This window comes from Tubulanus polymorphus, chromosome 5 (genome assembly GCF_964204645.1).
Source record: "Tubulanus polymorphus chromosome 5, tnTubPoly1.2, whole genome shotgun sequence".
Classification (NCBI taxonomy): domain Eukaryota; kingdom Metazoa; phylum Nemertea; class Palaeonemertea; order Tubulaniformes; family Tubulanidae; genus Tubulanus; species Tubulanus polymorphus.
The window spans coordinates 915,674-937,687 of NC_134029.1; the positions used below are offsets into that span (position 1 = coordinate 915,674).

Here is a 22,014-nt window from a genome sequence, read left to right on the forward strand (position 1 = left end):
CTCCTGCGCCTCGACGCATACACTTATCGGTAACTCGGTCGTCACGTGTCAGGCAGACGGCACCTGGTCCGCTGATCCTCAGTGTCAACGTAAGTGATGTGTGTCAAGTTCTCCTGTAAAGAAAACAGCTCAATTTGTTACAATATTGGATATTTTGTGCAACAAGCTCTTCAGGTATTTCCATCAATGTTTTCTACATTACTTTCTGAAAATGTCGCTCTTTTATTTGCAGTTACGTTCTGTCCTGCGCCACCAGCCTTACAGTTCGGCGCCGTGAAATACACATCAGTAAATCAAGGCGCTCAGGCTTTGTATTCATGTCAGAAAGGATACACTCTTCAAGGGAAATTTACTTCGACCTGTTTAGCGGGTAAAACATGGAGCGATGTCGCTGGTCGAAGTTGCAAAGGTAAAACACGATCAAGCAACGGATTTTCTATTCGCCCATTCGATCACGGATAAGTCGTCACATTACTGAAGTCATCTATTTTTTAATCTTAATTTGTATTTACAATTCAATTTACTAAGTTTAAGTTGTCATCATGTCCTAACTACGACGACTTCAGCACGAGTTTCACTCAATCGATGCTTTAATGGAGCGAAAATGATTACATTGCAAAAATGGATTTGCGACGGATTTTCTATGATATTATTTTGTTTTGATTACAGTTAATGACTGCGGCGCAGCTCCGGGTTTATCGTTAGGAACTCACTCTGGTTCATCTACAAGTTACGGCACATCAGTGACGTACACCTGTACGAGCACTAACATCATAGTCGGTAATGATAGAGTTACCTGCCAAGCGGATGGATCCTGGTCCCCTTTACCTCGCTGTGAAGGTAAATTCAATTTCATATTTTTCATTCTGTAAGAAATATTTATAGAAATCACGTTTGTCCTTTTTAAGTATCATTGACAAGTCTAACGTAAATTTTACTACATTACAGCCCCGGTTTGTAATGCACCAGCCGCTGTATCACATGGAACCCGATATTTTAGTGGTCAGCACGACGGATCTAAGGCTTACTACACGTGTAATCCCGGCTATTCGATGGCTCCAACTGATAATGCGGTAGTTACGTGTACGGGAACGAGTTGGTCGAAAACACCGACTTGTAGCGGTACGTAATCTTCAAACTGATCTGTGTGAAGTTGAAACAAAGAGCTGATTCTATATTTTGACTTCTGGTCTCTACAGTTGTGACTGAGTAAAATATGGAAATGAACTAATCTAACAATCGATTGAAATGTAACTTAGAAACAATGAATATTAGGTATATTAGGCAGGTTTCGATTGGATATGTATAACGTTTTAGGAATAGAACTTTCGGATTACAAACTCTCTACCGGGCGCTTCTATCAGGTTTACAGATTACAAACTCTCTACCGGGCGCTTCTATCGGGTTTACAGATTACAAACTCTCTACCGGCCGCTTCTATCAGGTTTACAGATTACAAACTCTCTACCGGCCGCTTCTATCAGGTTTACAGATTACAAACTCTCTACCGGGCGCTTCTATCGGGTTTACAGATTACAAACTCTCTACTGGGCGCTTCTATCAGGTTTACAGATTACAAACTCTCTACCGGCCGCTTCTATCAGGTTTACAGATTACAAACTCTCTACCGGGCGCTTCTATCGGGTTTACAGATTACAAACTCTCTACCGGGCGCTTCTATCGGGTTTACAGATTACAAACTCTCTACCGGCCGCTTCTATCAGGTTTACAGATTACAAACTCTCTACCGGCCGCTTCTATCGGGTTTACTGATAGTGCCATTGAGAATAGTAGAGCGTATTCTGGTCGAAACGAATGCGCCAGAAGAGAATCCGGAATCGATAAAGACCAATCAAAACCTACCGTTATGTTTTACCCCGGCAGAGTTGAATCTAACCCCAAAATGTAGACTTGCTGTGCATTTACTGAGACGGAATAAAAAATCATGGAAACTATTTGATTTTCTTTGCAGTTCGTAATTGTCCCACAGCTCCTACAGTAACGAACGCTAACCCTCCGATTGCTAGTGGTACAAATGTCGGATCCTACGCGACATACAGCTGTAAAACCGGTCATACTCTCATTGGTAAATCAACCATCACCTGTCTATCACTGGGCCAATGGTCGCTGGGGCCGAAATGCGAAAGTAAGTAAATTGAAACATCACCAGGGAACTAATAACTGTCCAAAATGTACATAGCAACAATCTTACTGTAACATCGTTCCTAGTAAATGGTTCGACCACTCTATACATAGTTACAGCCTTCAGGCCCTTGTCGAGTCCTCCATAGTTCATCGTGATATTTGCTGTAAAGGATGTTATTACGTTTGTCCTATGAAAATAAAACTAAAATCCACTTAGAAATGTGAAATATGAATTTACCTCCGATATAACGGAAACAATTTTGTCATTCACTTTACATTCATGTATTTGTTGAATATTATTTTAAAGGTGATTTCTGCGGTGTACCGGTTACGATTGCGAACAGTAAATTAACATTTACGTCTCAATTGAAAGGAGCTACAGCAGTTTATCAGTGTAATACAGGTTACTATTTACTAAACGGTCTCGATACAAGCACGTGTTTGGACACTAGAAAATGGTCGACTGTTCCTTTCTGTAAATGTAAGTAAATTGGACACTCGAAATATTTCAAACTTTTTCCAGCTTTTGTCGATCCGGAGCTCGCTCGATGTGGACACTTGCCCTTTCTAACATCATTCCTTTTTCATACTCCTGTCTCTCAGTCTGCCCCCTGAATACGCCCTGTGAGAAATGACTCGACTGACGATCTCATAATTGATAGGTGTTATGATAATCTATAGAACCTATAACGGACGTTTTATCTATTTCAGCCTATGATTGCGGTGCTCCTCCGACTCTATCAAACGGAGCTCGTTCATTCTCATCAACATCTCCTGCATCTATAGCCTCGTATACGTGCGATGTAGGATATACACTGGTCGGCATGTCGAATGCGATTACTTGTTCAAACACAGGAGTCTGGTCCACTGCACCGAAATGTGATCGTACGTATATTCAAAACTCAGACTTTTAGTAAATAAGTTATCTTCTTTAATCTTAAGTAAATTTGAATACTGCGCGCTTTCAATTTATATCATCCGTTCCTCGATTGTGGCGATTCTATCATCTTACTTGAAGTTGAATTCAAGAATCAATCAATAATTCAGTATGGTCTCTTTTGTAGAAACCTATTGCGGAACACCTCCGCTTGTCCAATACGGTAAACTGAAGGTATTTACCGGTCAACAAGTGAACAATAAAGCCACATATGTTTGTGATACTGGTTATGAGATCCAAGGAGCTGCTGATGTTACGTGTCAAATCTCTAAAGCGTGGACGACGCCTCCCACTTGTAAAGGTGCGTATGAAATTAAGTATTTTATATCAATCCAAAGACTTGATGGTTGGGGATTTTAATACGAGGAAAATTCTGATTTCAGCTAAATACTGCCCAGTACCGCCATCGATTGCCAACACTAAGGTAAGCCACGGAGTTCAACCTACTGAAGGCGATAAAGCGACTTATTACGGCGATTCTGGTTTCACGCTTACCGGTGATACGACTGTAACATGTATAGGAGGCACTTGGACTAAACCCACATTTACCGTTGAAGGTATTGCAAAATGAAGTTATTTTAGATAAATTGATGATTTTCACATATATATGAAGATGTTTTGTTTTGATAGCTACTCACTGCGGACAGGCGACTAAAGTCCCAAATGCAGTACTGACATACAGTAGTCAGCTAGAAGGAGCAAAGGCTTCATATCAATGTAATACTGGTTACATCCGCATCGGTAGTTCACCTATAACATGTCAGAATAAGGCTTGGGGAACGACACCAACCTGTAAACGTAAGTAAAATACTGCTAGTTAACTTTAATGAAGCACTCAAAGTTTCCTTGACTTAATCCTAATAGTCATCTTACAACCTTTGTATATTGTGGGATTCTATATTATGAATACTGTTAGATGGTGCAATATCTGGTGATGAAAGACAAGTTATTCTCATAATTACAGTACTGACTTGTTCATCTCCACCTCAAGCTCCTGGCGGTGAGCGAACATACGGCGGTTTATTCGTCGGAGACAGAGCTTCGTATGAGTGCTTCGCGAACTACGCGCTTATCGGGCAACCTACTATAGAGTGTCAGTCTGACGGAACGTGGGGGATACCACCAACCTGCCGCGGTAATTACATTTCTAGACACGACAGTTATCAATTGCTTCCCATAGACAAGAGACTGTCTTCAATTCAGTTGAAGATAAAACCATAAATAAAATTTGTCTTGACTCAAGTTGCTTTAAGATATTTTCAAACAATTTTGAAAATGTTTCATTGAATTCAATCGAAAGTCTCTTAGTTTTTCGGCGTTATTGTTGGTTTTTTTCACAATGTTTTTAACACTGAAAGAATTGTTTGCTTCAAACAGCTCAATCCATCAACAAAATTTGGCAACTGACTGCTTCATCTTTGCAGCTAAACAATGCGGAGTGCCGATTGCGGTTCAACATGCTACAGTCGTGTACACAAGACAAGATGTTGGAGCTACGGCCACGTATTCTTGTAGCACCGGCTATAGAATATCTGGAGCAGCTACCGTGAACTGTGTTACCGGTCCACCGGTCGCTTGGTCGACAGCTCCAACTTGTACAAGTATGTGAAAAAGAATTCAAAAACCAGAATCCTATTCCATAGTGAAGCCACTGTGGAGCTGGATCCTGTATCACACTCCCAATAAAGATTCTCGCATTCTGATCTTGTAATAAACTAGATATGTTTTGATTTTGTAGTCGTTGATTGTGGTAAACCATCAGCTCCGGCTCAAGGTTCAGTCGTGGCTCAGGTTACGACTTACGGAAATCGAGCGACATTTTCCTGTAACAATAACTACAAACTAGTCGGTCAGAGTTCGGCTCTCTGTTTGTCGGATGGAACCTGGTCGAGTCAAATCCCAAAATGTGAAGGTAAAAAGAAAAACTGATTGAATGAACTGAGAAAGATTATGGAATTTCATAAGTAAAATCTAGAATTCCTGAACTCGAAGATAAATTCTTCCTAAGCAATACTTTGTTTAAAACGATGTACTGAATGTTGCTCAAAAGAAGATATTATAAATTGTTACACCTCTCATGATTAATTCTGTAAAAATGTATTTGAAAATAGATCATATCATATCACCATATTGTCAACATTATAACCTTGAATTTAGCAATAAAGTTGAAAGTTATTCAGAATCAAATTGTCAAAAGCGGGGCACAGAACCTAATTGTAGAATAGCCATGCTGAAGTGGAAAATTTATAAAAAGATTAATACAGTACCTCTAAAACTATTAGTATACATAACAGAATCGCCTGTTTTCGTTTTGACTTTGTAGTAATTGGTTGCGGTAAGCCTCCTGGCATAGCACACGGTAAACTATCATCTTACACCGGTCAAACTGTCGGATCAACCGCTCAGTACGTCTGCGATACTGGATACAAGTTTACAAGCACGAATATAGCCCCATGCGTCGGTGTAAATAACTGGCAGTTACCGACTTGTAACCGTAAGTAAAACATCTTTGACTTCACCTGGAATCAAGGATGAAAACAACATTTCAGAATTCGTGGTTTTTCAGTAGTTTGTCTATGATAACTATAAACTGACCCTACTGTCGATCTACTGCATTGTGTGGATCCTCACTTTTTATTTCCATCTTGGGGACCGATTCACATGATACATTCCATTCCACTTAGAAGTAGATTTATTTTGTTTTTTTTCTACGAGATACTGTCATTTCGTTACCTGTTAAAGGTTGGATTCGGACCATCACAAACCCCAGCAATGGATGAATACTATGATAATTTTGATTACATATCTTTTCTTCAGCGGTTGATTGTGGAACGCCGACTATAACTGACGGTAAAGCAGTTTATACCGCGACCACATTCGGCTCTACTGCAACATTCAGTTGTAATAGTGGATTTACTATGATCGGAATCTCACCTGTTACATGTTTATCAGACGCAACCTGGTCATCCAAACCCACTTGCCAAAGTAAGCTTTTTTCGAGTCTATAATAGAGATGCTCTGCTATTGGTGTTGAGCTTAACATTTGGATATCTTTTAAAAGGTAATGGCTGTAGAACCCCGCCTGTAGTTCAGAAAGCGAGTTGTCACTACACATCTCAACAGACTGGAGCGACTGCTACTTATAAATGTGAAGTCGGATACAAAATCGTTGGTTCACCTCAAGTACAATGCCAAGCGAACTCACAATGGACCGCAGCACCAACCTGCAATAGTAAGACTTTATATGTTAAAACACTTGGCGACATGACGTGTTACAACCTTATTGTTTCTTGTACGGAGGTAAATGTATTTTCAGTGGTGGATTGCGGAGCTCCGGCGGATATCGGTGGCCAGCAAAATAAAGCTGTAACATCCACCCTCTATAACGGGAAAACAACCTACACGTGCGATTCAACTCACGTGCTGATTGGTAATTCGGTGATCACGTGTCAGGCTGACGGCCAATGGACATCGATTCCTCGATGTGAAAGTAAGATTTCGGAACTTATGAAAAGAAAATATATCATCGTAAAACATTCCATACAACCACTACCTTCAATTCTCCTTGCAGAAAGATTTTGCGGTGTTCCACCTGATGTAGCAAACGGAGTTGTAAAATACAGCGGACAAATGGCCAGTGATACCGCAGTATTTACATGTGCGACCGGGTACACATTGAAAGGTTCCAACACCATTACGTGTCAGACAGATAGAAACTGGACAGCAGAACCGACCTGTCTCGGTACGTATTCCAATCACCGTCATCTTCATTCTCATCATTCCTTAGCCAACAGTAAGGGCAGTGCGGACATCTTCATCAGCCGCATTCGGCCCACTCCCAGACGTATCAACCTTTTTATCATCTTCATTCTCATCGCCCCTTAGCCAAACGTTGGAGCAGCACAAGCATCCTTTATCAGCAGCCTCTAACCAGCCTCCCGCATTCGGTTCTCTCCAGACGGGTCAGTCTTTTAGCACGGAGCTAGACCTGTCCAGGAGCGGATATCATCGTCTACATCCATTGTTCTTTTGCGAATCCCTTACACGTATTCTACTGAGAAATAACTGAGTGTTTGTCCTTTACTTCCCGATCATAATGATGTATTAAATCTGACTTAACAGGAGCTGGATGCGGTCCACCTCCGGCAGTCGATAGCGCCGATACTCCCAGATATACAACTACAACAGTCGGTAGTCAAGCCTCATATACGTGTAAAACATCTTTCACAATGGTCGGATCGAAGGATGTCACGTGCCAAGCTGATGGATCCTGGTCACAATTACCAAAATGCCAAGGTAAGGATAAGAATCCAATAATAGTCGGGATCCAGTTCCACAGTTGTGAGTTAAGATTTGTGTGTAACTTCGTTATTAACTGATTTCAAATGTGGAGTCTCGAGAACTGTGGCACTGACTTAGTCCCGATACATCGTGCATATAGAAATTTCATTCGAATTATGATTTTTTTAAATACAAAATCTTGTCTTTCTCGTTATATTCGCACAGCGGCTCATTGTCAAAATCCACCGTCTTTGAGCAACGCGAAAATCATCAACTTATCCGGTTTAAAACAAGGCGATACGGTTACTTATCAGTGCGATAACGGGTATGAATTCACTTCCGGTACCGGCACATCCACGTGTCAAGTTAACAAATCATGGTCGGCTCTTCCTACTTGTTCAGGTATTGTATCTTTTGAAAGATGTTTCTTCGATTTAATTACCTAGTTTGATCATTGAATTTGATCATTCTAAACGCAGGGAAGAACTGTGGAACTATACCGACTGTACCTAAAGCTACCCACGTCAACAATCCACCTGGCACAACTTACCAAAAAACTGTCCAATATACCTGTAGCGCTGGCTATACAGCCGTAGGAAATAACCCTATAACGTGTCTGGCGACCGGGAAATGGGAATCGCCGCCATCTTGTCAAGGTAAGTGATTGGTGATTGAGGTTTGAATAGTTTGAATGAACCAGTCACGGGTTCTCAGAGGTTGCACGTTCGACACATACACCAGAATCAGCAGCACTTTATTGTTTTGTTATTCTATCTCTATCGTTTACGATTCAATAATTAGAAATTCTTTATTGCATCTTTTGTTGAATGTATATATATCAAATGCACAAAACACTTCTGCACAAAGAAACCACTTGAAGCCTATAATAGTCTTATGAGTTTCATGCAACGTATCCTATCAAATCTTGATTTTGTTTATGCCGATTTTTACAGCGACATTCTGTGGAACTCCTCCACTGATAAGCCACGGATCTCGAGAATATTACGGCCAAATAGCCGGTTCTGTGGCGATTTACACGTGTGTAAAAGGCTCCACGATGACCGGCTATGCGGTCAGCACTTGTCATCAAAATAGGACGTGGTCGACACCACCGAAATGTAGCAAAATACCGGGTTGGTTGCGTTTCATTAATAAACGGATACTTCACTCTGAGAGTGATTTGTATCCTGTTTTTGTTGTTTATAGGAAGAGGCTGCTTCCAGTTTTGATTTTTCTGGTGCTTTAATTAGGAATCTATGATGAGGCATGCATGCACGGCTTCTATCATTTTTTTTCCATTCGCACACCTGCAATGTCTGTTCTATTATTCTACATCATTTTTATCTATTGTGATTCACGGTGTCGGTTTCATTCAGCTTGAACCTCCTTCACCCCGGTTAAGCTTGATTTTCCCATGGCTTGCATCTCATGAGTGAAAATTCTTTATTGTCCATCATGGACCTCTATATTAGGAGTAGGACTATTAGTGTGAAATCCTAAATGCTTCTTCTTCCAGATGAGTTCCTGTTAATACATCCATTTTTATGGACCTTTTTAATTTCGTATTGCAGCGAAGAATTGTCCAGTTGCGCCGAATGTTGCGGGTGGCAAAGTCAAAACTAATAATGGTCAAACTGTTGGAAGTACTGTAATATATGAATGTAACGCAGGATTCATACTATTCGGTTCAGCTACGATTACGTGTCAAAATACAATCACTTGGTCTCCTTCACCAAGTTGTGAAGGTATGTTTTTCTTTGTCAGTCAAACAGTACCCTTTTATTTGTGTAAACAAGGCTTTTTCCTTATCTGTAAATGTGAAGCCATTGAGGCATCGTTTGTTCTAAAGCCGAGACGTCATTCAACAGACAGGGCTGTAGTTGGTAGTCGACATGACATCCTTTAACAATCTCTAACTCAGGGGCGGATCCAGGGGCATGTTGTGACCATGTCGACCAATAAAAAGGGCATATATTCTTAATTTAGGGCCGAAAGGCATATCAGCAAAATTTTTGAAATTTTACGATCATTTTAGAGCTTACTGAGCATCTCTGAGAGTCAAGAAACATAGGTTATATATTTTAGAAATATCCATTGTGTATCTCAGGTGGTTACAACGGCAAATTTTGATACGGAGAAAATATAAAAAGGCACTTTAAAATTCCGACCGTTTCGGGCAATATGGTCGACACGGTCTAAATCCGCCCCTGTAACTGAACATATATCATTTATCAAGGACATAGTGAAAATCAGTTGCATCATTGACGCATTTTGAGAAAGTCACAAAACATTAAAGACTGCGTCTACAATGAACTATCGTAATGTTCTTCTATTCCCAGCTGTTTCTTGCAATGTTCCTCCAACTGTACAAAACGCGGTTTACTCCGGTTACACGAGTCAACTCCCCGGAGCTACAGTGACTTATTCCTGTAACGCGGGTAATCTAGTTGGAACAGCGGTTGTGACGTGTTTATCCGGCAATGCATGGAGTACTCCGCCTTCTTGTTCGGGTCAGTTTTTCATATAGGAAAAAACGTATACAAAACCAATATCGATTCTATGCATTCTAACTTAAAAGTAATGATGATAATAATGACTACATTTTCATCAGAAATTTAATGAGTAAATTTCGTTTTGAAGATAATGCCTTTATCATAATTGGATTTCGACATTTTATAGCTAAACAATGCCCGTCAGCTCCAACTGTACCAAATGCTAATAAAATCAGCAGTGGAAATGTGGCCGGTAGCACTGCGACTTACACGTGTAATCCGGGTAAAACTATAGCCGGTAAATCACAGATATTCTGTAAAGCCGATGGTACATGGGAAACACCACCAATATGTGAAGGTGAGCATATGATTCGAAATAAGCATTTTGATTCCAATTTCTTCGATAATCATTAAAATGGCTCCATTTATAGATACATTTTGCGGACAACCGAAGTCTATTTTATACGGAGATGTTCAGTATACGACTCAAGCATCAGGAGGCGTAGCCACTTATTCCTGTAACATTGGATATACCATATCCACCCCGGATAAAGCGACTTGTCAATCAAATAAACAGTGGACCGCAGCACCAACTTGCACCCGTAAGTCCACCACACTTGTAAACTATCCTCTAAGGCAGATTTCGATTGGCTCTGCCGATTCCGGAATTCTCTTCTGGCGCGTTCGATTCGACCAGAAAATGCTCTATCTATTCCGGTATAGCATAATCTGTAAACCTGATAGAAGCTGCCGGTAGAGAGTTTGTAATCCGGAATTCTAAAACCACAATATGTTTAATGGGTACCTGAGGCCACAGGTCAGTCAAGGCCGAGACTTGAGACCAGTCTGAGACCATCTTAGTTCTATATCGCATCAAACGACTTAAGTCCATACGTGAAATCTGAGACCACCTTTGGATCTAAGTCTCGTCTATCCAATCACCCCTGTCTGAAATATTTTCATTAATAAATGTATGTATTACAGCTAAACGATGTGGAGCACCGTCCGGTATAGCGCACGGTTCAGTATCATCCAGTGGTGATTCGGTTGGCGATAGAGCAATGTACTCGTGTAGTAGCGGTTACACATTGATAGGAAACCCGATCAGGACCTGTACCACTGCCGCGACGTGGACCGCCATCTCTAAATGTGAAGGTAATAAAGAGATGATACTTTTCCTTTCGTTCTACGTCGACATGTCAATATTCAGCTCTGAACTTACTGTACTGGTGTTTATGTATTATATATAACACTCGTATTGTCTTTTGGATGACCAATAGTTTGTAAGTAAAAAAGTTAAAAAACTAATGAGGTAGAATAAGAGAGATTATTGGGACGGTCGTTTGGGTTGGTCATCATAACTGGAGTTTCTTACATTTCTACCAAGGATTTCCAAATTGTCTCTTGGTATTGTTTCAATTGTCTACTGTTCTATCGTTTACAGTAACGGCGTGCGGAGTTCCACCGATAGTTGCAAAAGGTACCGTTTCATTTACGAGTCAAAACGTTGGAGCTACAGCCTCGTATACGTGTGAGAACGGATACCAGTTGAGTGGTGCACAGTTAACCTGTTTACAGACAAAAACCTGGTCCACAGCACCGACTTGCCAAGGTGAGAAGACACTGAGAGTGACAGTACGTGGGCAAACTGCATAGATGGATAACGGATTTTGTTTCTTTTTTCTCAATTCTTAGCCGTGACGTGTGGAAACGTCCCGACAGTTGCTTCAAGCACGAACACAAACACTGGTTCAACATTCGGCTCGTCGGTTACTTATGCTTGTGACAATCAGCATACAATGATTGGACCAGCTTCAAGTACTTGTAAAAAGGATGGAAGTTGGACAGTAAAACCGAAATGCGAACGTACGTATCCATCTTAAGCGGTATTGGTGTATGCATTTGTCCTTAATGATGTAAACGAAGGTGTAAATCAAAGAACTATGATTCCAAATGCACGATTGATCACAATACCAGCTCAGTTAGACAGTTGATTCTAACTGCAATATTTTCAACGATTTCAGCTACGTTTTGTGGTGTGCCACCATCGATTAGTAATGGTAAACCAGGCGCATTCAGCAGCCAATCACAGGGATCATCAGTTACCTATAGTTGTAATGATGGATACACGGTAACTGGTAATGCCGCAGTTACGTGTCAAACATCTAAAGACTGGTCACCATTACCGGACTGCAAACGTATGTTACAAGAGACAATGGTATAAATGTAAAGAATATGCATGAAATTGATGTCTCATGAAATGTAACATTGATGTTTCAGCGAAGGACTGCGCTGCACCGACGAAACCAACTAACGGTAAGGTATCATTCTCCGGTACAACGCTTGGTTATAAAGTTACCTATTCCTGTACAGATGGATTCGTGCTCGTTGGTAAGAATGAAGCTACCTGCGCTTCTAATGGATGGTCACCTGCGTCTCCTACGTGCGAAGGTAATGTCCAACTCGGCTGTCAAATCGAACTCTAGAATTTGTAGACCAAGTCTCAATCTCTAATTGAAGATATTCTCTATATCTAGCTATGTTCTGCGGTTTACCGGTCACTATACAGAACGGGGGCTATCATATTACTAGTCAACTGAAAGGCGCTACTGCCACCTATTACTGTAACCCCGGATACACCTTACAACAATCGACACCTGCCGTTATCTGTTTAGATACTAGACTGTGGAGCACTACTCCTAAATGTATCTGTAAGTGGCCGTTTCTTATTTAGATGATGAAAAATGACGAAGACTAAAACTTAATGCTAAACATTCTTGAATGTTGAAAATTTAACTTACTTAATCATATATTCAATAGATAAAATGTAAACTCACCGTTAATATCTGATATTTCCAGCCAATAGTTGCGGCGAACCTCCCAGCGTCGTTAACGGTCTTTACACCAAGACAGGTACTGCAGTGGGGGATAAAACGACTTATCAGTGTAAAACGGGATTTACTATCGCCGGTAGATCATCAGCGACTTGTGGAACTAACAGCGCGTGGACTGAGCCACCAAAATGTGAAGGTACGTTGACTTAAAGCTTTACAAATACCTGTAACTTATACGACTTCACATTTATGTACAAAGCCTCGATAATCTCGTGATATCTGTGGATCTATTTTCTACAGCTACGTTCTGTGGTGTACCAGTCAGCGTGACGAATGGTAAGATGGTCTACAAAGGACAATTACAGGGTGATAAGACAACATACGCGTGTAATGCAGGGTATAAGTTAGTTGGATCTGGTACAATAACCTGTCAATCGGATAAACAATGGTCGACTTTACCAATGTGTAAAGGTAAGAGTTGATCATTTACAAAATACAGTAGATTTAACGTATTTCTGTTGCAAATATGCTAAAATTGGGACGCAGTTGTGGAATCTTTTATGTAGTTCCTTTTCTATCCCTGATACATACGATTATCGTCAATTTCAACATTATCTTTCCTAGCTGTGGATTGTGGAGTTCCACCGGGTATAAATCGCGGACGAACTGCAGCCGTCACAACGACTTACGGAAGTACATCTACTTACATGTGCAATGCGAACGGCGTTTTGATTGGTCAGGCCACAGTGACGTGTGCAACTGACGGACGATGGACCGCACCACCGAGATGTGAAGGTAGTTACTGCAAACGAGTAGAGGATTACCTTAAACCTATTGAAGACACTTTCTCTATGATTTTCGATTTTAATTACAGATTTATTCTGTGGTCTCCCAATCGCACCGACCAATGGCAAAGTGCTAACAAATAACGGACAAGTTCAAAATTCTAAATCCACATATGTTTGCGATCTCGGTTACGAGTTGGTCGGTAGTATCGGTACCTCAGTTTGTCAACAAACGAAGAAATGGTCTCCTACAGTGAAATGCAATCGTGAGATTTTTTTCAGAAATATCAAATAAAATGTAGATTCCTTTATGAGGTTAGTACAGTATACTAACCAATATGATATCTGATCTAATTTCAGCTAAGTCTTGTAGTAGCTTACCCTCACCGTTCCTGGATGGCCAGGTTCTCGCTACGCGAACGACTTACGGTGGAACGGCAACATTTACTTGTAAACCTTCATTTACCGCGGTAACTAAATCACAAATAAAATGCCAATCAGATGGAACTTGGTCATCGCCGTTCCCTCAATGCCAAGGTTAGGTCAGAGCGATTCATCAGTTACTTTATAGAGTATGATGTGAAGAAGTTTGTGAAAGCATTTCTGTTTCGATTTAGGTACATTTTGCGGAAATCCGCCTGATATAGAAAACGGAGAGAAAACATTCACTTCACAATTGAAAGACAGTAAGGTGACGTATTCATGTAAAACCGGATACCAGATCTCAGGCAACGCACAACTGACTTGTCTGGCTACGAAAGCGTGGTCCGCACCTCCACCTACATGTACAAGTAAGCGCACGTATTAAGATACACTTAGTACACTTAGGGTTAGTCTGGGCAAACAAGTTCTGAACGAGAGATAAAATCTAAATGTTGCAATTTCCTCGAGTTAATTCATCACAAAAAGGCAACTACTAAACAATAGAACAAATTTGATAAACATGCTCACAATGATCCCTTTCTTATGTAAGAAAAGCGTGATATATGTGATGAGACCTACTAGGAACATACTACCAGGCCGTCACGACTATGTAAAAACTGTACAAATCTTCGACTTTTTCCTCTTTTCCACCAGTTAAAGATTGTGGGAATCCGCCGGTTGTTGCCCGCGCTAAGAGATCATTCTTAACAACTACCTACCTGAGTTTAGCCGAATACACGTGCACATCTTCAGCAACACGAACGTTAGTGAACCAGAATACGTGTCAATGTAAAGCTGACAGTAGCTGGGCACCGAGTCTCAGATGCGAAGGTAAAGCTGTTAATTATTCTCGACCTCTGTACGGATTCTGGCTGCTTTCTAAAACATACTTAATTCTGATGTTGTTCGTGAACGCTCTATCATCACGACTTCAAAGAAGGTTCCTGATCGGGAAGCTGCAGCAGCAACCAGTATAACCGGAATACTGGAACTAACTATGTTTTCCTCCTCGCTTCAGACACGTTTTGTGGCTATCCGGCACAAGTTGATCACGGTGAATATAAATATGACGGTCAATTAGAAGGTGATAAGGCGGTGTACACGTGTAAACCAGGCTATAGGATGATAGGTGATTCGACTATCGTCTGCCAACCTGATCGAAAATGGAGTAAACTAGCTCCTCAATGTGCCGGTATGTTATTTAGATATATAGACCGAACCCAGTTCCAAAGGTCATAGTTCAGCTTGACTCGAACTCGTTTAGTTCCAATGTTTTCAACCAGAACCGTTGCGTCCTGAAATAGAAGAGCAATGGGCAAAATATAAACTTTTGAATGTTCGTTTCCTTTAAGCTGTTGATTGTGGAAAACCTCCAGATATCCAGAACCAGAAGAAGCTCACGTACACTCAGACAAAATTCGGTTACAGCGCCTCCTACGAGTGCAAAAACAACTTCATCTTGATGGGAAAATTCATCACATGCCAAAAAGATGCGAAATGGTCCACATTACCAGTTTGTGAGGCTGTTGTCTGTGGACATCCGACCAGTGTTTCGAACGGTAAAATTGAGTATACCAGTCAAGTTAGTGGAGCTACGGCTAAAGTAACGTGCGATAAGGGATTCACCATCAAAGGAGCTTCATCAGTAACATGTGACGGTGCAACGAAAACATGGAGTAAACCTGGCACGTGTGAAGGTATGCAAGAAAATATTCCCAAAAATTATCATCATATTCACGATGGATTTGTAACTCGCGTCTTCTCTTACAGCTGTGTCGTGTCCAATTCCTCCGCCTGAAATTCCAAACGCTTCAAAAATATTCACGAAAACACAAACTACTTATACATGTGAACCTAAGTTCACTATGGTCGGATCTTCAACTACTACTTGTCAGAATAATGGAGCCTGGTCTGTCCATCCGATATGTAATGGTAAGCAATATACTAACAGCATTTGCAACCGAGTCTTAATTCCGACTTTCTAATACAGTTTGCCGTTTGCACACGTATATATCCTGTCCGTTTGATTTTCAGATACAATATGCGGTTCCCCACCTCAAATTTCTCACGGTTCACGAACATTCGCGGGACAAGGTGAAGGCGATACTGCTCGTTATACGTGCAATACAGGCTACAAAATACAGGGAGCATACTCAATAAAGTGTACGAACAATAAGTGGCCATCTGCACCTTCTTGTCTAGGTAATTTCAGCGCATATATGCATGAAAGCCTGTGAATTTCTTAATGGAATTTTCATCTAAATCTTTGTCAATTCGTAGCTTCCTCGGCTGTTGGTTGTCCTCAAGCGACACCGATATCAAACGGTAAAATAACCGGTGTCGACTACAGAATAGGAGCAGCTGTAACTTACAGTTGTAACGCGGGTTTAACATTAGTAGGATCAGTGAAATCAACATGTCAGCCGGATAGAACGTGGTCGCCTGTTCCGAAATGCGAAGGTAAGACCAATAACTTATCATTGTGTGTTTTGTGGGCTTAATCTCATGTAAAATTCATCTCTATATCACCTCAGAAACCTACTGTGGGCAGCCGACGCCTATCGCGCACGGTTCAGTAAAAATAAGCGGTCAACGTAAAGACGATGTCGCAACGTTTACTTGTGATACCGGTTACAAATTATCGAGTCCATTTACGTCAGTCTGTCAGTCTACACAGGTCAGCCGTACTGGACAGTGGTCAGCATCGCCGTCCTGTACAGGTAAATCAGTTGTTATTTCGTGTAGATGTCACACACGAATATGGAAAGAAATGTACGTATTGGTAAATGTTGTTTTGTATTTTTGTAGTTGTTGACTGCGGTGCACCACCGACTGTTGCTAATGGTTCACCATCCACCACGTCTAATACTAAATACAATAATAAAGTTGTATATACCTGCGCTAACAACTTTATTCTGGTCGGGAAGAACGAAATAAAATGTTTGGCGTCTGGACAGTGGGAAAAAGCACCCACTTGTGAAGGTGTGTACTTCCTCTTATAGTTTACAATACAAACGTGTATTCTATCTTTGACCTAGGTACACGGTCCTTAGTATCTTAGAATTGGCCAAGAAGTTGAAGTAAATTCATGAGAATAAATCGACAGTTTACTGCTTCCTGAATAGGGTTTCTCTAGTGTATTTCAATTTTTCAAGATGCTTAAACTCATTATTTTCAGGTCGTGTTTGCGGGGCCCCGCCTGTCGTTACAAACGGTGCACGGACATTCACTGGACAGACGAAAGACGCTACCGCCACCTATACGTGTGACCTGGGGTACAATCAGTCGGGAGGTCCTACTATAAAATGTGTGGTGACAGGAGGAGGAAATACTGGTAATTGGGAGACGGCGCCCGCGTGTAACCGTAAGTAAAACAACCTTTAAAACAATTCTAGCTGCACAAAGACAAGGATTCCAATGAGATAAATTATCACTGAAACCAACGAAAAGACTTAAAGAATAGATAGTCACCCTGATGACGACCTCAGTCACCTAATCTCCTGGGCCCAGTTGCATAGTTGTGACACGATAGCTTCATTAACTTAAAGTCTGGTCTGGAGTTGTTAAATTCGCTATGGAACTCGCATTGTCTAATAGATTGGTATTAAACCAAGCTATGACCGCAACTGGCCTCTCAAAATGGCTTAACGTTGTTGGTGATGTCAATAAACACCAATATTAACACACAATTCTAAGTTATATATTTCTAAGAAAAGAACACATTCTGAGATTGAAATGTAAAGTGATTGAATTTTGTTATATTTAGCTGTTAACTGTGGCGTTCCTCCTCCTATCACGAATGGCGATCGCACTGTTCCTCCAGCTACAACTCTAAACAATGAGGTCACTTACACGTGCTCTCCTTCATACATTATGATCGGATCGAATAAAGTGACTTGCCCGAATGATGGACAGTGGCCCGCACCTCCAAAATGTCAAGGTATGCTTTTAAAATATAGTTTCACTTTCAAAATCAAGGTTTCACATTTTAACATAAATTATCTTACGACTTTCAGTGCAATTCTGCGGACAGCCACCTGCTATTAATAATGGAAGGTTTATAGCAACAGGACAACGCGAAATAGACTCCGCGCAATATTCATGCTTACCAGGGTTTATTTTGACTGGTAACAATATATTGTACTGCTTGGCATCCAGGACGTGGACGTCGCCAGCTCCAACCTGCGTAGGTAAGGGATTAGTGTAAAGATAAAAGAAGTTGACGTTAAACTAGAACAAATAGCTAAACTCGGAATTTGTTTAACTATATCAGCGAAAGATTGCGGTAACCCTCCTGACGTTGCGTTTTCTACGAAGACAAGCACTGGTAATAGTTTCGGCTCGACGACCACTTATACGTGTAACCCCGGATATCAACTACAAGGACAAAGCGTCATCACTTGTGAAACGACTAGTTTATGGTCGCCTCGACCTACCTGTGCAGGTAAGTAGATCGACTCAAGAAAAACCAAATCATGCAGAAATTAAAGAATTAAGCTTTTCGTGAAAGGGAACCTTATCTGACATCTATCTGAATTCTAATTTCAACGAATTTGGATAGATTTCCAGATATTCCTGACGTGTATGGCGTATTTTTTGACCATGTGTTCTTTCGATGTTTTAGCTTTATCGTGTCCGGTACCTCCCGATATAACTCATGGTAGTAAGGTCTCTACGGGTAACACGTACGGTTCCACTGCTGAATACACGTGTAACGCTGGTTACACTATAGCTGGTACTAATCCTATCACTTGTAAAGTCGATGGAAAATGGGCAGTCCCAACTCCAGTTTGCGAAGGTTCGTTTGATTTAGAAGTATATGTGTATAGGCAAAGCCTATATCTCATGTATGGGTATGGTGCAGAATAGTTTAGATTGTATCAGGGAGGTCGGAATTCTAGTAGTACAGGGAACTATCTAATGCTTGTAGAATTACGATTGTTGCAGTTTTTGAATCTCATTAAAGAACCCTCTGAAAACCAGCATATATTCACGATGGATGTATGTCTACAATTTCAGTGACTTTCTGTAATGTGCCGCCCAAAGTAGAGAATAGTAAAACGACATACTCCTCACAAACAGATGGAAGTATAGCTACATACACGTGTAACCCGTCATTTTCATTGGTCGGTACTGTATCTACTGTGACGTGTAAATCGGACAAAACGTGGACAAACCCACCGAAATGTCAAGGTACGTAGAAAGCCCTGAAACTTATCTAACTACAGTAGACTCCGCCTTACCCGGTAGTAGGTGCTAAATCAAATGTATCATAAATCAATAATTGAAAATTAGAATGACGTTTTGAACTCCATCACGAGACCAGCGGCAGATGTTTTGGTTTTGTTTTTGGTTCCTGTTATCAAATATCGCGTTTGGTTAATTCGATTGTAGCTCAAGGTTGCGGAGTTCCACCTGTGGTCGATGGTGGTCAGTATACCCTGTCTGATACGGGTTTGCAAGTTGGCAGCAGAGCCACCTATACGTGTTCACAGGGGTTAGTCATCAACGGTCAAGCGACGATAGCCTGTCAAGCGAACGGGAATTGGGAGAGTCCTCCCCAATGTTTAGGTGAGTTTGCAAGGAAACCTCTCGGGGACATTTAGAGTAATCAAAAAACGATTAAAATGAAGATTGGGACGGTACTTCTAAAGACAGTGGAATATGATTTATTACAATGGCCATTATATTTTCCAGAACAAACAACCAGCGGTCCAGGTATATACATCATTATCAGTGTTATCTAATGTATTTCTAACTTCTAATACACGTGTGTTTTATTAACTGTTGTATCACGAGAATTAACAGATTCACTTATAGCTTACTCGATTATCACTATAGGCAGTCGTGTTGGGTCAACATCTTGTATGATACGTCATTAATAAGAAACTCCCGTCTTGTGACGATGATATAACTGTTGTGTCACGAGAATTAACAGATTCACAAATAGCTAACTCGATTATCACTATAGGCAGTCGTGTTGAGTGTGGTCAAATTATTGTATGATACGTCATTAATAAGAAACTCCCGTCTTGTGACGATGATATAAAGAGAATCCCGCAATAACAAAAACTTAAGTCCGAAAATGATTCCTTGAGCTTGTAGTTTATTCAACGTTTTGACGTTTATTCTTCAGTATTCCTGAAGATGACTATTAGAAGACGAAACATTAAATACACTCTGATTCCAGCTCAAGAAAAAACTCTCGGACGTCATTTTTTTCGATATTTTGTAGTATCCTCTTTAAATTGTATGTGATACGTATTTTTGCCAGCTTAAACACAGAAAATCAAAGATAATACGCAGAATAGAAAGTAGAAAGTGTTCATTCACCATTCATAAATAGATTACTTTTAGCACAGAGAACATTAGGACGTTTTTTATGTTATGTTATCAACGATGTTGTATATGACTTTCACACAACGTTTTCCATTACACGAAAGACATCTACAGTATATAATACATCATCACTACATCAATATCTCTCTGTTTTTCAGGACAAGTATTGACCGGTTCGAGTAAGTGGGGTATACCAGTCGGAGTAACAGTTAGTGTCGTGTTGTTAATAGTTTGCGCTGCTTTAGCCTATTTCCTTTATTATAAACATCAAAAAGCGAATGAAGCAATAGCTACCGGACTTCTGTCAGCATCGTGACCCGAATACCGAATTTGAAACAAAACACTATAGAACGCTATGTTTAATAAATGCATCAAGAGCATCGGCAACAGCGGAGTACGTATTACAAACGATTTGGTTTCAATGCGGAAACTAAATTACCAGGCTACGTACTTTTTCAGTTCTACTTAAATGACCAACAGTATATAGCGCGTTTAAAACGTATTGAATTTGTATTATTATTTGATATTATTACAATAGAGCTGTCGTGACCCACGTGACTAGCGTTGAGCAGCACGTGTGACAAGCACGCGACCTTGAAAGGTCGGCGATATTCATCCATCCTGAAACAGGGTATGGACGAAATCTTATGGACCAATATACGTAAAGGATATAGAGTTAAGCAATGGTTACCGTCCAGAAGTACATTCCATTTCAAATTAACATTATTGGCTTCGTTTTTACTGTAATATAATATATAAATAGTTTTTATATGCATATCTACTGATTCTGTTATCAGCTGAAGCGACCCGACCTAATGTAAACTTCCATGACGTTCTTGATGAAATGCCATGAAATCCAAACAAATTTGTATGTAAGACCTGAGATTTAAAATGCTCTTACGAAAGACCATGACGTACTCTTTTTGAAATGTGTAATGAAAGAAGCCATAGCAGTTTTTCTGGTGATAGTATTTATTCATTCATTTACACGTATCTTATTAATCATCGACTTTTTCGTCAAGTGCCAAAATATAAGCTTCGTTTTCGCGAATAGAGAATAGTTTTAGTTAGTCATAAGCGTTATCCACGTCGTTTTGATATTAATGCATAAAAACGGTTACATGTACTTTGAGGCCGACCATTTTGTTACAAATTGATGCAACTGTCTCTCATTCAATTATGTGTTATATAATAGAATAAAGTTTGTATAAAGTTGATACTTTTGAAATTTTAATGTATAAATACATATAATAAATATGTTGTTAAGAAACACGAATGTAATGCGTATAACACTATGTGCCTTATTAAATACATATGAAGTTATTCCTATTCTCAGTGTTGTTATTCTATGATTAAACGTTCCTCAGGAAACCTGTCCAGTCGGATGGCTACCTTCCCTAAGGCATCATTGTCGGTGAGGATCAGCTTCTACAGGAACTCTAGTCGACCAAGTTGGGAAAGTTCCCCAGGAAACTCAGACGGAACGGATGACTATCTTCCCCAGGGATCCTTAGCATTTGGGATGAGGTTCGCGATCAAATCTTGCTACGGTCACCCACTTATAACAATTATTTCAATACTCTCGGCACGAAGTTGATTGAATATTTTAAATGGTATCTATGCATATTCGCCTATTCAAACAATAGCGTACACTGGCGATTCTCGCTATGTTGATATAGATTCATATTTACACTAATTCCCATAAGACATTCTCTACGCCTTTGTGTTCGCTCAAACAAAATTGATTTTGTGATGTATGAGATCTCGCCGCTAATAGA

General features: G+C 40.4%; 1 protein-coding gene and 1 long non-coding RNA gene across 2 annotated transcripts; both read left to right on the plus strand.

The window, feature by feature from the left end:
- Positions 1–19: 19 nt before the first annotated feature.
- Positions 20–696, plus strand: LOC141905436 (uncharacterized). Its single transcript, XR_012619259.1, has 3 exons — positions 20–89; positions 233–409; positions 670–696. It is a non-coding gene; the product is annotated as an uncharacterized LOC141905436 (long non-coding RNA).
- Positions 696–21,516, plus strand: LOC141905416 (sushi, von Willebrand factor type A, EGF and pentraxin domain-containing protein 1-like). The gene is made up of 53 exons (XM_074794273.1): positions 696–840; positions 949–1,122; positions 1,973–2,146; positions 2,453–2,626; positions 2,857–3,030; positions 3,210–3,383; positions 3,466–3,639; positions 3,713–3,880; positions 4,047–4,217; positions 4,507–4,683; positions 4,821–4,994; positions 5,406–5,576; positions 5,900–6,067; positions 6,144–6,314; positions 6,399–6,572; positions 6,654–6,824; positions 7,205–7,378; positions 7,589–7,765; positions 7,843–8,019; positions 8,317–8,496; positions 8,935–9,108; positions 9,703–9,873; positions 10,043–10,213; positions 10,287–10,457; positions 10,840–11,010; positions 11,300–11,467; positions 11,551–11,721; positions 11,880–12,053; positions 12,136–12,306; positions 12,393–12,566; positions 12,715–12,885; positions 12,990–13,160; positions 13,314–13,484; positions 13,564–13,740; positions 13,835–14,011; positions 14,092–14,265; positions 14,552–14,728; positions 14,916–15,089; positions 15,250–15,594; positions 15,668–15,829; positions 15,932–16,099; positions 16,178–16,357; positions 16,432–16,617; positions 16,706–16,879; positions 17,076–17,261; positions 17,664–17,837; positions 17,914–18,087; positions 18,171–18,341; positions 18,522–18,695; positions 18,917–19,090; positions 19,292–19,468; positions 19,595–19,615; positions 20,395–21,516. The coding sequence occupies exons 2-53, from the start codon at positions 1,053–1,055 to the stop codon at positions 20,550–20,552; spliced, it is 8,925 nt and encodes a 2,974-aa protein (XP_074650374.1). The 5' UTR covers positions 696–840; positions 949–1,052; the 3' UTR covers positions 20,553–21,516.
- Positions 21,517–22,014: the final 498 nt, after the last annotated feature.

What these genes read in the sequence shown, in the direction of transcription:
- LOC141905416 (XM_074794273.1), top strand. Translation starts at nt 1,053, where the DNA reads ATGGCTCCAACTGATAATGCGGTAGTTACGTGTACGGGAACGAGTTGG. An exon ending in CGCAGCACCAACCTGCAATA is followed by an intron (nt 6,315 to 6,398) that starts GTAAGACTTTAT and finishes ATGTATTTTCAG; the next exon opens with TGGTGGATTGCGGAGCTCCG. An exon ending in GGCTCTTCCTACTTGTTCAG is followed by an intron (nt 7,766 to 7,842) that starts GTATTGTATCTT and finishes TTCTAAACGCAG; the next exon opens with GGAAGAACTGTGGAACTATA.